The sequence below is a fragment of the Somniosus microcephalus genome, chromosome 1 (assembly GCF_052327205.1).
Source record: "Somniosus microcephalus isolate GS21.2 chromosome 1, FLI_Smic_1.0, whole genome shotgun sequence".
Classification (NCBI taxonomy): domain Eukaryota; kingdom Metazoa; phylum Chordata; class Chondrichthyes; order Squaliformes; family Somniosidae; genus Somniosus; species Somniosus microcephalus.
In genome coordinates, this window is record NC_140987.1 from 35626998 (window position 1) to 35642106 (window position 15109).

General features: G+C 45.6%; 1 protein-coding gene across 1 annotated transcript in view; it reads right to left on the reverse strand.

Annotated features, from left to right (window-relative positions):
- The window catches only part of LOC147124027 (15-hydroxyprostaglandin dehydrogenase [NAD(+)]-like), a 164771-nt gene that overhangs the window by 74571 nt on the left and 75091 nt on the right, over positions 1-15109 (reverse strand). The window contains exons 3-4 of the mRNA XM_085977731.1: positions 12937-13043; positions 101-197 (exon numbers count right to left, since the gene is read on the reverse strand). Coding sequence (XP_085833857.1) covers positions 101-197; positions 12937-13043 — 204 coding nt within the window. The remainder of the gene's footprint in view (positions 1-100; positions 198-12936; positions 13044-15109) is intronic.

Here is a 15109-nt window from a genome sequence, read left to right on the forward strand (position 1 = left end):
GGTCTCTCCGTGCAACTGATATTGTTTTAATTTCTCTTGATAGAAAATGTTAATTATATTTTTAAAAATCTGTGGGAATGTAACATTCTTCTGTTCTTACCTGACATGGAAGCCACGTTCACAATACTTCCACCCTTCCCACCATGGTCACACCTCATATGGGCCAAAGCCAGATAACTTGCTTGTATCAACGCCACCTACATAAGAACCAAAAACGATTAAAAAAATATCTAGTGTAAAATCGATCAAGCAAATTAGACACAACTGTACGATCCGCACCAAGTCCCGTTCACCCATCACCCCTGTGCTCACTGACCTACATTGGCTCCCGGTCCGGCAACACCTCAATTTTTAAGTTCCCATCCTTGTCTTCAAATCCCTCCATGGCCTCGCCCTTTCCTATCTTGGTAATCTCCTCCAGCTCTACAACCCTCCGAGAACTCTGCACTCCTCCAATTCTGGCCTCTTGCGCATCTCTGACTTTAATCTCTCCACCTTCAGCTGCCTGGGCCCCAAGCTCTGGAATTCCCTCCTTAAACCTCTCCGCCTCTCTGCCTCTCCCTCCTCCTTTAAGACGCTCCTTAAAACCTACCCCTTTGACCATGCTTTTGGTCATCTGTCCTGATATCACCTTTTGTGGCTCAGTGTCAAATTTTGCCTGATGACGCTCCTGTGAAGCGCCTTGGGGCGTTTTACTACATTAAAGGCGCTATGTAAATACAAGTTGTTGTTGTTGTTATTAAAAGCCATCTGGCCCTTCAGTCTTGAGCGCTTACCCTAAACTCTTCCTTCTTGTTACCAATATCTGCCTTCCTTCAAAAGACTCCTCAGAACGCATCTCTTGGATTGTGCCTTCCTTCCACTGACCCTAATCCCTGTCCCGTCATTCCTCAATGCTCTCTGAAGTACCTGGGAGATTTTATTACATTAACGGCACTATATACGGGCAACGATTTCGTACAGAAACTTGTAGCTGAAGAATTCCACTCATTAGAGGCAATTTCGAATTGCACCAAAAATTCTGACAGTTGTGTTTTAACAAAGTTGGGCCAAATAACCTCCTTCTGTGCCATAAATTTACATCGGATTACATCGGATACACGGCACAGAAACAGGCCATTCGGCCCAACCAGTCCATGCCGGCGTTTATGCTCCACTCGAGCCTCCTCCCGTCTTTCCTCATCTAACTCTGTCAGCAAAACCCTCTATTCCCTTCTCAATTTCAATTCAATTCAATTCAATTCAAATCGCTTTATTGGCATGACAAGTTACATCTTATGTTGCCAAAGCATCGAAAAACATTCATGTTTGTACACAAAAATACAGATCTATCCATACAGTGTATAAACAGATATATCCCTGAGTGTATAAATATACTTTCATATAATTTATATATACTCTTTTCTTATATTTAGTGGTTGTCCCTCTGTTTATGGCAAGCTGTAACATAGTGTGCCGCTAGTGTTACACAATTTCTCTCTTCCCCTAGTAGGTACGGGAGTTTTTGGTCGTCCTTCAAGTTTCTGAATTCCGGGCATATTTTTGTGAATTTTGGGTAGAAATTCTCCCTTATGCCCTGATATTTTCTACAAGCTGTGAGGAAGTGCATCTCTGTCTCCACCACTCCCTGACTGCAGTGAGAGCATATCCTGTCCTCTCTTGGTAGCCGGGTCTGCCTGTGTCTACCTTTTTCGATCGCCAGGCTATGTTCACTAAGTCTGTACATTGTCAAGGTTTTTCTCAGTTTGCTATCCTTTACCATGGTCAGGTAATCAGCCATGTTGTATTGTCTGTTTAGGGCCAAGTAGCAATTGAGTTTGCTTTGGGTTTTTGTTGTTTCTGCCCAATATGACAGATATTTTTCCTTTTGCTTAGCGACGATTGTGTTGGTTCGAATTCTTTGTGTTACGCTGTCACTGTCCTGGGGCTGGTTATTGTTAGTAGTGTTAATAGTTACTTCACTGAGTCCCAGGACTAGTTGACTGAGGGTATTCTTCTTTATGGTCCTCTCTTGGCATTTCAGGGCTTCGTAATGATAGCATTGGGGGTTGCTCATTTCTAGGTGTTTCCAAAATTTGGTGGCTCTTTTTTGGATAGTGATTATTAATGGGTATTGGCCTAGTTCTGCCCTGCATGCATTGTTTACGGTTTTCCTTTGAGTCCGGAGGATACTTTTACAGAATTCTGCATGTAGGATCTCAATTGGGTGTTTGTCCCATTTTGCAAATTCTTGTTGTGTTAGCGGTCTCCACACTTCACTGCCATAGAGTGCAATTGGTTCAATTACTGATTAGAAAATTTTGAGCCAAATGCTAATTGGGATTTCTATTTGGATTGATTTTTTAATGACATAGAAAGCCCTTCTTGCTTTCTCTTTCAGTTCATTCACAGCCAGTTTGAAATTTCCCGTAGAACTGATTTTTAAGCCCAAGTATGTGTAGTTAGTGGTTTGTTCAATTTTGGTTGTTCCTAGTGTGAAATTTATTTTGGGTCCCTGATGTCTGGATCTTTGCTGGAACACAAGGACTTTGTTTTTTTTGGGATTTATTGTCAGGGCCCAAATCTGGCAGTACGACTCCAGCAGATCCAGGTTCTGCTGTAGACCCTCCTTAGTTGGTGACAGCAGAACCAGGTCGTCTGCATAGAGGAGGAATTTAACCTTGGATTCATATAGGGTGAGGCCGGGTGCTGTAGATTGTTCAAGTAGTTTTGCCAATTCATTTATGTAAATATTAAAGAGTGTCGGTGAGATTGGTGAGCCCTGCGTCACCCCCCGCCCCTGTGGGAAGTATTTTGTTTGTTTGTCTCCAATTTTAACTGCACATTTGTTGTTTGTATACATTGATTTAATTACATCATATGTTTTTCCCCCTACCCCGCTTTCGATAAGTTTCAGGAATAAACCGTCGTGCCAGATGGAATCGAAAGCCTTCTGGAAATCTATAAAGCATGCGTAGATTTTGCTTTTGTTTTGATGAACGTGTTTGTCAATTAGGGTCTGTAGGGTGAAGATATGATCTGATGTTCTATAGTTTGGCAGGAATCCAATTTGGCTTTTACTCAAGACATTGTGCTCCTCAAGGAAGTTTATAAGTCTTTTGTTTATGATACTACAGAATACCTTCCCCAGGTTACTGTTTACACAGATGCCTCGATAGTTATTTGGGTCGACTTTGTCCCCACTTTTGTATATGGGCGTTATGAGTCCTTTGTTCCAGATATCAGGGAAGTAACCGACACTCAGAACCAGGTTGAAGAGTTTTAGGATAGCCAGTTTCATTTTATCGTCTGTGTGTTTAATCATCTCGCTTAGTATGCCATCTGCCCCGCAAGCTTTTCCTGGTCGCAGGTCCTTGAGTTTTTCAAAAAGTTCTTTTTCTGTTATTATGGAGTCTAGCGGGTTTTGGTTATCTTTTATGGCCATTTCGAGCTTTTCCAGTTTTTTGCATATTTGGTGTTGCTCTGGCCTTAGTGTGTTTTTCTGGTATAATTTTTCAAAGTGGTTTTCCCATGTGTCTCCATTTTGAATGGCCAATTCGTCATGTTGTTTTTTGTGTAATGTATTCCAGTTGTCCCAGAAACAATTGGAATCAATGGATTCCTCAATGGAGCTGAGTGTATTCTTAATATATTGCTCTTTTTGGTTCTGAGTGTGTTTCTGTATTGTGTTAGTGTCTGACAATAAGTAAGGTGTAATTCCTTGTTTTCTGGATGTCTGTGTTTTTGGTTTGATATTTTTCGAAGTTTTTTCCTCATGTTTTGGCAATCTGGGTCAAACCATTTTTCATAGTTTTTTGTTTTGGGTTTGTTCTTGCGAGCTTTCAAGTTTGACCTTGTTGCCAAATTATCAAAAATATTGTTTAGGTTATTCACTGCCTGGTTTATGCCTTCTTTATTGTGAGTTTATATGTTATCCAGAAAGGTGTCCAAGAGAGCTTGAGTTGATTCATTGCTAATTGCTTTCTGGTATTTTTCCGTGTCGTTTTTGGCCCATCTGTACGATTTTTTGGTGTTGTACAGTTTACTGGGTTGTGTTTCTGTGTTGTTTGTTTCTGTCTTTTTAAGATACATAGTAATTTGACTGTGATCTGACAGTGTTGTTTGTGGTTTGACTGTGAATGCTCTGAAAGAGGATGGGTCCAAATCCGTAATCATATAGTCTACGGTGCTGCAGCCAAGAGGTGAGCAATAGGTCGATCTTCCTAGGAGGTCTCCTATGAACCTCATATGCTTGTCCAGCCTCCCCTTAAATGCATCGATACTATTCGCTTCAATCACCCCCTGTGATAGCGAGTTCCACATTCTCACCACTCTTTGGGTAAAGAAGTTTCTTCTGAATTCCCTATTGGATTTCTTGCTGACTATCTTATATTGATGGCCTCTAGTTATGCTCTTCCCCACAAGTGGAAACATTCTCTCTGTATCCATTCCATCAAAACCTTTCATAATTTTAAAGACTTCTATTATTGGTATTTCTATGATTTTTATGAATGTGCCTGAATCTATGTATCATTGAAGGTGCAGAACAGAAGAATATCCATTTTCAAATATTTATATAATCTAGTATAGCATAATAAAAGCAATATTGACTAGTCTGTACTTCCAGATACTACACTGGCCCACTAACACACCCTCAGTTAATGAACGGTCCATAGATTTGCCCTTTTCTGCAATTGTTTACTCAGCTGAGCCATCTAACTTTAAAAACAAGCCGGAGAAGGTTTTCGATTATTCGGGCAATGAATAAAACAGGTTTAGTACCTTTTATAATGAGAAAATATTGGTCAGTTATACCAACACATCATCTCATTTTCAAAACACTTCACAGCACTTACCCGTTACTTTCGGTGGGCAGTGACCTATTGTTATGTAAGCAAAATACCGCAGACATTCTGGGCAGGATTTTCATTGAGCCGTGGAGGCAGGATTGGAGGTGTGTGGGGGGTTAAAATCGCAAAAACTGGCGGGCGGGACCCCCCCCCCGCCTTGTTCCTGACTCCGAGCAATTTTAACTCAGGCGTGTCTGATGGTCCCGACTCCGTCCCACATCCAACAGGCGGGACTGGTCGTTAAGGCCCTTAACAAGCACTAAATGGCCTCTATAATCCTATTTTAAAAGGCCCTTGCAATTTTAACCCTTTTCCCACGTGAAACACGCCTGGTGGGAAACACGACGGTGAAACCTGGCGGAAGCACTATTGGATTGCTGACTATCAACTGCAGGTCAACCATTAAAGAGGAGATTTGATCAGCCATCATTTGCAGGTGGCATGACTTAGTGGTCTCAGGTCTGGGGGAACTTTTAGAAGGCTTAACCACACCTGTGGAAGGTTGGAGCCTCACACCCATATTCAGTGTGACCTTCGGGGAAACCCCTCTCAGCGCTTCCTCAACTGAGGCATATACCAGAAGCATGGGAGCCATCTATTTCCTTCCCATCTGGGCATTAGAGGAGCTCGAGCACCAGCCGCGGCACCAGCAGAACCAGGAACAAAAGCAGCACCAGCAGCAGGAGCGCCAGGCTGCTGCTCACCCACCTGAGGCTGCACAGGCCAGAAGGGGCCAGCGTCTGGAAGCCTGTCGGCGCAGGAGATACCCCCCAAACAGGGTCTACAGACACAGGGTCAGCTGCCTCAACGTGTCTGAGCAGCAGTGCCAAAGGCGGCTCCGACTTTCGCAAGAGGTAGTGAGTGACATCTGTGCAATGCTACAGCAAGACCTGCTGCCCAGAGGACCAGGTGGACAAGCATTACCAGTGGCCGTCAAAGTCACCACCGCACTCAACTTTTTTGCCTCAGGCTCATTCCAGGGATCAGCAGCAGACATCAGCGGCATCTCCCAGGCGGCCGCACACACTTGCATCATGCAGGTAACCGATGCCCTCTTTGCCCTCGCGCACAATCACATCCATTTCACCAAGGATCGAGCAAGTGTCACGGCGCGAGCGGTTGGATTATCTCATCTGGCAGGCTTTCCAAGGGTGCAGGGTGTCGTTGACTGCACACGTGGCCCTTAAGGCACCCCATCACAATCCAGGTATTTTTGTCAACCGCAAGGGCTTCCACTCCCTTAACGTTCAGCTGGTGTGTGACCACAAGAAGGAAATTTTGCATGTATGTGCCAAGTACCCTGGCAGTTGCCATGACTCCTTCATACTGCGCCAGTCTAGTGTGCCTCTGCTATTCAGTCCACCAGACCAACCTAACGGATGGCTACTTGGAGACAAGGGCTATCCCCTGAGGACGTGGCTAATAACACCGTTGAGGAGGCCATCCAATGAAGCTGAGGAGAGCTACAACTCCAGCCACATATCCACCAGAGCCATAATCGAGCAAACCATCGGTTTGCTGAAAATGCACTTCAGATGCCTGGATAGATCAGGTGGAGCCCTGCAGTACTCAGCAGCCAGGGTTTCCAGAATCATCGTGGTTTGCTGTGCACTTCACAACATGGCACAGCGTCGTGGCTTGCAGATTCCTGAGGACCAAGTGGCTCCTCACATATCCTCCTCAGATGAGGAGGAGGAGGAGGAGGAGGAGTGCGAAAACGAACATCCTGCAGAGGCCCATCAACCAGCGGCAGCATTACGCGAGAACATTGCTGCCCGGGATGCAAGGAACGCACTCATCCTGGCCAGATTTGCTTAGCCTAGTCAATCAAACACTTTTGCCTCGCATTGACCAGAGCATTGACAATGGCCAAGAACCAGAGGATTCCTATCACTCTGACCACTATACCGACAGTTGCAATTATGCCTAAGCCCTCAATGTGGAAGTCCCACTAGTGAAATGACAGACGATACAACTGCAACATTTGCCATCAGAAATTTTATGTACAATAACGAAGTGATGGCATTTTTTCAGTAAACACAAATTTGCACCCAAGTGACTACCCTTGTGACTATTTGTGCAGAATTTTCCTCTTACGCGTGCTCCTACGTGGTGCCTCCCCTGTGGCTTCAGCAGATGTGGAGGCCCCTTGCTCACTTTGCTGCTGCTCCTGTCTCGACACCTTTGGTGGGCGTCCTCTGGGATGGTGAGCCTGTGAGGGCTCGTCAACAGTCTGCTGCTCTTGCGGCTGTGCAGGGGTTGAGACGCCTATCTCACTTGGGTGTGGACTCCGATGGGGTTCTGACCGAGGGCTCTGCAGTGGCATCGAAGTGTGAGTGCTTGGAGAGGAGCCCCCACTTCCTTGAGGTCTGCCACCAACCTCCCTCTCATGGGTCAGGTCCCCCTCATCGCCTGCAAGTGGCTGGAGAGCACCTTGCTGCACATCAGGGAGGCCATGGGGACCCGTATCTGCAATGGCAGTCCTACTCAGAAGGACTTCCATGAAGGTCTGGTTTCTCTGTTCAATAGATGCCCATTGCTCCTCAAGAGATGTCATTCTATTCTGAACAATGACCATGTTTTCCATACCCTGGTGACTAAGCTCCTCCATGGCCATAGCCATCCTCTCCTCTACCGTAGCCATCCTCTCCTCTACGGTGGCCATCCTTTCCACGTAGGTAGCCATCCTTTCCGTGGTGATGCGTTCATGCGCCAATGACTCCACAAAGACACCGGTCATGTTCACTATGGACTCCTCCATTCGCTCCACACTCGCAGCGACCCTAGAGACAAAACCTGCCAGAGACTCCTGCATCTGCGCCTGGAGTTCCATCACCACTGATCTCATGGATGGACCCAGAGGCAGAGGGTCGACATGCTGCTGAGCCGAGCTGGCAGAATCCTGCGCCCTCCGACTAGGACTCTCCACTGCTGTCCCTGTCTCCACAATCTGCTGATGCTCACTTGTGAGCTGTGATACACCAGGTGACAACACTACTTTATGTCCCGAAGGTCCCACCGAGGTGTGAGTGTCTGCGCTGGTGCTGGGTGCGCAGATTTCTGGTGACGCTGCACCCGCAGAGGTTGCAGCTTCCTCTGAGGAGCCTGGCTGTTCAGCCTCTTCTTCCTGGCGAGGGGGGAAGGATGCTTGTGATGGTCCTGTCGGGGAGTAAAGGAAAGAGTCAGAGATGTGATGCCAAGGCTACATGCACATTGCTTTTTGTAGATGCTAATAAGTCCATCTGTTAGAGCTTCACAATCATTATCAGCGACTCATGCAATGTCAAAGAGAGAGATGGGAAACTTTTCTGTCACCAGCTTGCTGTGTTGCACCCGGCTGTCCGTCCCCCACATGCGCATCATCCTCCAGTCCCACTATTTTGAGTACCGCCTGCTCCCAGGGGGTCAGGTGGACTATTGAGGCTGCCCCTCCTCCTGCCCTGGCTCGCTCTCTTTGTTGTGAGCTCTCTTTTCCTGCAATGAGGGAGACAAGTGGAGGTTGAGTGAGAATGAAGGAGTGAGTTTAGTGATTGCATCGCATAGATACTTAGAAGGAGACAAAGGTGGAGTGAGGTGGCAAAACCAAGGGCCCGCCCTGTGTGTTGTCAGTTGTTTCCATAGCATCAGAGTGATAGGGAGTGTGAGGGCTGCATAGTCAAATAGTTATGTGAATGTGAGCTTAGAGAGAGAGGGAATGGGTAAGAGTGCATGGATGTCAGTGTCAAGTGGGATGTGGAGGAAGAGATTGCTAAAGCTGAGTGCTGGTGAGGAAAGGCAATGGGGATCAGATTGAGGGTAATGGGAAATTCATACTCACTTTTCCAGTGCACTGAAGGTCATGAAATCTTTTCCGGCACTGTATCCAGGTTCTGCGGGTGACTCCCAAGGAGTTGACCTCCTCAGCCACCTGCATCCACACAGCCTTGGTCTGAGTGGGAGGCCTCTTCCTCCCTGATGAAGGGAACAGGACCTCCCTGTTGGCCCTAGCCCCATCCACCAATGCCTGTAGGGCCACCTCGTCGAAACGAGGAGCTGATCTGGGCCTCCCGCTTGTCATCTTTCCTGCAGGTCCCTCTTACACCAAATGGGGAAAGCTTGGAAGCCTGCAGAAGAAGCAAGGCTTGCTGTTGACCTTAAATGCAGCAGCAATAATGACGTCATCGGAGGTGACTTTCAGTCATGAAAAACCCATTTGCCAAGGGTTCCCACACGTTGGAAATCAATTGGACAATTAAGTTAAAATTGCATCAATCTCCCACAGCCATTTAGATTCGGGTGGATAACACGAAATGCGGATAACACGACACCATCCCGCACCTGAGTTAAAATCCTGCCCTCTGTGTCAGTAACATCCCATAGACAGCAATGAACACAGGGACATAGGAGCAGGAGCAGGCCATTCAGCCCCTCGGGCCTGTTCCCCCATTCAATTAGTTCATGGCTGATCTGTACCTTGACTCCATCTAGCTGCCTTGGTTCCGTAACCCTTAATACCCTTACCTGACAAAAATCTATCAATCTCAGTTTTGAAATTCTCAATTGACCCCCCAGCCTCAACAGCATTTTTGGGGGACAGAGTTCCAGATTTCCACTACCCTTTGTGTGAAGAAGTGCTTCCTGACATCACCCCCTGAATGGCCTGGCTCTAATTGTAAGGTTACGCCTCCCTTGTTCTGGACTCCCCCCACCAGAGGAAATGCTTTCTCTCTATCCACCCGATCAAATCCTTTAATCATCTTAAACACCTCGATTAGTTCACCCCTTAATCTTCTATATTCAAGAGAATACAAGCCTATTCTATGCAACTTTTCCTCAGAATTGAACGCTTTTATCCCCAGTATAGAAACATAGAAGATAGGAGCAGGAGTAGGCCATTCGGCCCCTCGAAACCTGTTCAGCCATTTAATGAGATCATGGCTGATCATCCAAATTCAGTACCCTGTCCCTGCTTTCTCCACATATCCCTTGATCCCTTTAGCCTTAAGAAATATATCTAACTCCTTCTTGAATATATATAATAAGTTGGCCTCAACTGCCTTGTGTGGTAGAGAATTCCACAGGTTCACCACTCTCTGGGTGAAGAAATTCCTCCTCATCTCAGTCCTAAATGGCTTACCCCTTATCCTTAGACTGTGGCCCCTGGTTCTGGACTCCCCCGCCATCGGGAACATCCTTCCTGCATCTAGTCTGTCCAGTCTTGTTAGAATTTTATAAGTTTCAATGAGATCCCCTCTCATTCTTCTAAACTCCAGCGAATATAAGCCCAATCGACCCAATCTCTCTTCATACGTCATTCCTGCCATCCCAGGTATCAGTCTGGTGAATCTTCGCTGCACTCTCTCCAAGGCCAGTATATCCTTCTTGTGGTGTGGTGCCCAGAACTGAATGGAGTACTCTAAATGGGGTCTAACCAGAGAGACAAGAACACAGGGAAGCATATGGAAGAACATGGAGAAGCCTTTGACATAGGTCTCCTCTGCTGAGGGACAGCAGTGAGGAGGCAGGAAGCCAGCTAGGGTGAAGATATAAGGAAGAATAATTTCAAAAACAGGGTTATAAGTATGTATTGCAGTGTATTATCACATGGCTTATCACATGGTTTGTCAATGTTCCGTAGACATCTGGCCCAATCTCTGTTAGAAAAACTTTTTTTTACGTTCACGAATTACTTTATTTTGAGCTTGAACACTCCCATCTGCACCTTCGGTCTCAATAATGTTATCAGCCTTATAAAACATCTACATCTGCTCAGTGTAAGAACTGAAAAGTTCGCGAGCTCGGTCATACAGGCCGAGGCTTCCAATGAATCCCTCATGGCGTGGCCATGATTATCCTGATCCCGTTGAGCAGTGACTCAGCACTCTACCTGTGTACCTGTGAGAATCAACGCCGTTGTTGCTGGGTATACATACACGCGAAGGCGAAGCACAGATGATTCTGCATCAGCATTAACAGTAAAGCATCGCAAAGAATACAGTTTAAGTGTTACAAATTCACCTTAAACCTTTCCACTCGAAGGTTGGACATTGTGTCCTTTCATGATCCCTAAAAATGTCTTTGGGATCCCATCCTCGTCACCAAAAATTTAATATATGTGGGTAGAACAAATGAAGGGCAGAGATACGATGAGTTGCTAGTCCAGGTGCTTGTTTAATAGGCCAGAGTGAACTGAGCATGCTCATACTACATAGGATTACATAGGATATACGGCACAGAAACAGGCCATTCAGCCCATCCAGTCCAAGCTCCAATCGAGCCTCCTCCCATCTTTCCTCATCTAAATCTATCAGCATAATCCTCTAGTCCCTTCTCCCTCATATGCTTGTCCAGCCTTCCTTTAAATGCATCTATACTATTTGCTTCAACCACTCCCTGTGGTAGTGAGTTCCACATTCTCACCACTCTTTGGGTAAAGAAGTTTCTTCTGAGTTCCCTATTGGATTTCTTGGTGACTATCTTATATTGATGGCCTCTAGTTATGCTCCTCCCCACAAGTGGAAACATTCTCTCTTTATCCACTCTTTCAAAACCTTTCATAATTTTAAAGACCTCTTTTAGGTCACCCCTCAGTCTTTCTTCAAGAGAAAAGAGGCCCAGCCTGTTCATCCTTTCCTGCTATGTATACCTTTGCATTTCTGGTATCATCCTTGTAAATCTTCACTGCACCCTTTCATTCTTATGTTCTTATGTTCCAGTGCCTCTATATCCTTTTCATAATATGGCGACCAAAACTGTATGCAGTACTCGAAGTGTGGTCTAACCAAGGTTTGATACAGGTTTAACATAACTTCCTTACTTTTCAATTCTATACCTCTAGAAATAAACCCTAGTGCTTGTTTTTTTATGGCCTTGATAACCTGTGTCGCAACTTTTAGTGATTTGTGTATTTGTACTCCTAGATCCCTTTGTTCCTCTAACCCACCCAGACTTACACCCTCCAAGTAATAAGTGACCTCCCCATTCTTCCTACCAAAATGTAACCTTGCATTATCTGTGTTGAACTTCATTTGCCAATTATATGCCCATTCTCCAAGTTTATTAATGTCCTCCTGTAATTTGTTCCTGTAATTTGTTCCTCCTCAGTATTGACTATCCCCTCCCAATTTGGTGTCATCTGCAAATTTAGAAATTGTGTTTTTGATTCCAAAGTCTAAATCGTTAATATAAATTGGGAACAACAGTGGTCCCAGCATTGATCATTGTGGAACACCACTACCCACCTTCTGCCACTGTGAATAGCTACCCTTTACCCCTTGAAGCCAGCTAGCTATCCACTCTGCTACTTGTCCCCTGACTCCACATTCTCTGACCTTGTTCATCAGTCTATTATGGGGTACCTTATCGAAGGCCTTTTGAAAATCCAGATAAATTACATCTACTGCATTACCATTGTCTACTCTCTCTGTTACCTCTTCAAAAAATTCAATGAGATTGGTCAAACAAGACTTTCCCTTTCGAAATCCATGCTGACTATTCATTACTATGTTTTGGGTTTCTAAATGTTCTTCTATTTTCTCCTTTAGTTGGGATTCCATTATTTTTCCTACCATCGATGTTAAGCTGACTGGTCTATAATTCCCTAGACATGTTCTATCCCCCTTCTTAAAATTAGGTATTACATTAGCTATCCGCCAGTCCTCTGGCACTGCACCTTTTTCTAACAAATTATTAAATATGTGTAGTAATGCCTCTGCTTTCTCTTCCCTAGATTCTTTTAAAATGTGTGGATGCAATCCATCCAGAGCAGGGTTTTATCCTCTTTGAGTTTGATTAGTTTATTTAATATATCCCCTCTTTTTATTTTAAATGCACTTATCTCATTACTAATCTCATCATTCAATGTCATGTCCACTGATATCTCCCTGGTAAACACTGAAGCAAAATAATGATGTAATATTTCTGCCATCTCTCTATCGTTACCTGTGGTATTATCCTGACTATCCCTTAATGGCCCTATTCCCATCCCAGCCTTCCTTTTTTTAATTAAATAACAACAGAAAATGCTGGAAACACTCAGATTTCCAGCGTCCGCAGTATTTTGTTATTATATTCCTTTTTTATTGATGTGCCTGTAAAATATTTTACTATTTTGTTTTATGATACTTACCAGATTGACAGAAATGGTCTTTTCCCAGGAACTTTCATTGTTTATTCCAGCATTATTGCACAGTACATCTAGTCTTCCAAACGTCTGCACCGTTTTACTAAAAACATCTGGAAGAAACAATGAACGATTTTTGATTTGGTTGATCAGAATTAAAGACTGAGCTTTTCATATAGCATTGTAGATTGGAGGGACATTCAAAATATTTGGGTCATTGGAAGTGTTCAGGAAGTTATGAATTCACATGGCTTTTGCTTGCTTCATGCGCCATTTTTAGCACCGGTTAGAATGAAATTCCTGACTGTGCTGTTTTATGTGTGCAGAGAACGGCAGGCTAACATTTCAAGTGTGGTCTCTCCCTCTGGGTGAGAAAGAAGGTGTTTGACTCTGAAATTTGTCTGTTCGCCCCACAGATGCTGTACAGAGCTGCTGAGCGATTCCGGCATTTGCCGTTTCGGGCTCTTTTCTTGCTAGTTTGCAATACTGCTAAGGAGGCGCCATTGCCTGGTCGCCTGACCATCAGGATAGCACAGCAAGGGCCGGAACTCTCTGGCCGGTAGTCCCGGCGGGAGACCAGTTCCATTTGGAGGGCCGGGCCCCATATCATTGGGAAGGCGAGATCGAGCATCACCTTGGGGCTACCCGTCGGCTCTGGGTCACCACGATATGGGCGGTCCGGCCTGCCTCCAGGTCTGAAGAAGCTAGGTCTGTTTGGGGTGGAGGTGGGAGGCCAATGTCTGGATGGTGGTGGCGGAGTGGGGGGGGGGGGGTGGTGGTGGGAGGAGATCCCAAGCGGTAGAGGCCCAGGCTGGTCTTGTGGAGCCTGGAGCAGCACTCTTGCTGCTCCCGTCCATATAAAACGAAAGAGGAACTTACCTTTGGGCCTCCTCTTCGGCCTAACTGCCAGCCGAGGGCGCACACTCCATCCAGTTCAGTCCAAAAATGACACTCGGGGGTCCTACGTATGTTAGAGGACCTCAATTTGTAGTTTACATGGGCCTGCTGCCTGATTCAAGGTGCTGCTCCAACCCCCCAGTGGTAGGCCCCAGGGAACTGCAATGGCGGCAATGGAGCGGCCATTTTTGGGGCATTACTTCTGACATGAATCAGTCATTCATGAAAGAAAGACTTATGAAATAATACTGAATGGCCTGCGGGTGGCGCTGTCCAGGGAGAGTATAAATACTCGGGCATGGGCCCAGCTTGCGCAGGACATTCTTAACAGGAACTAGTGAAGGACACAACTAGACCTCCATGTAGTAAAACAGTTGATTAAAGCTTTGTTTAACGCTTAGACCAAGTGCCTAGTAGTTTTCTTATATCAACTTCCCTGCTTCCACTCGCTAGGAGGCCTTAACCTTCACACTCCCCTAAATTTAGAGCTGCCTTTAGGCCCTCGGGGGGTCTCTCTCTCTCGAGAGGCTAGTCAGGAAACCTCCCTTCCCAGCCTGTCATTTTCTATTGCATCACCCAACTTTTTCTACTTCGCTCAACATGCACTGCACGCACAATATTATCTACGTGCTCAAAGTTCTTGTACTGAACTTGATTCAGGGTTCTTCTTGTGTAATCCATGACTGAACGAAAGGGAATAGCTTTCAGTTTTAAAACCAATATTACTGGCTGGAATAATAACCGAGAACGCTGGAAATACTCAGCATGTCAGGCAGCATCTGTGGAGAGAGAGAAACAGAGTTAACGTTTCAGGTCGATGACCTTTCGTCAGCATTTCCAGCATTTACTGTTGTGACGGAAGGTCATCGACCTGAAACGCTAACTCTGTTTTTCTCTCTCTCCACAGATGCTGCCTGACTTGCTGAGTATTTCCAGCATTCTCTGTTTTTATTTCAGCTTTCCAGCATCCGCAGTATTTTGCTTTTGTGTTACTGGGCTGGATATTCCTTTGCCCACCACTTTGACCCTGCCATGAACCCTAGCCCATTTCCCTCGGCCGGGGCATTGTTATGTATTCATGGCGGGATCCGGGTCATCGAGGGAGAGCCCGTCAGTGACCCCGAGGTGAATCCAGGTGTTGCTGCAGCAAGGCCAGGGCTCCAGCACCAGAAGAGGTGGGAGAGCGCTTAACAAGGCAGAAGAGAAAGCAAGACTTGCTGTTATACAGCGTCTTTCACGACTTCAGGACGTCTCAAAGTGCTTTACAGCCAATTTGAACTGT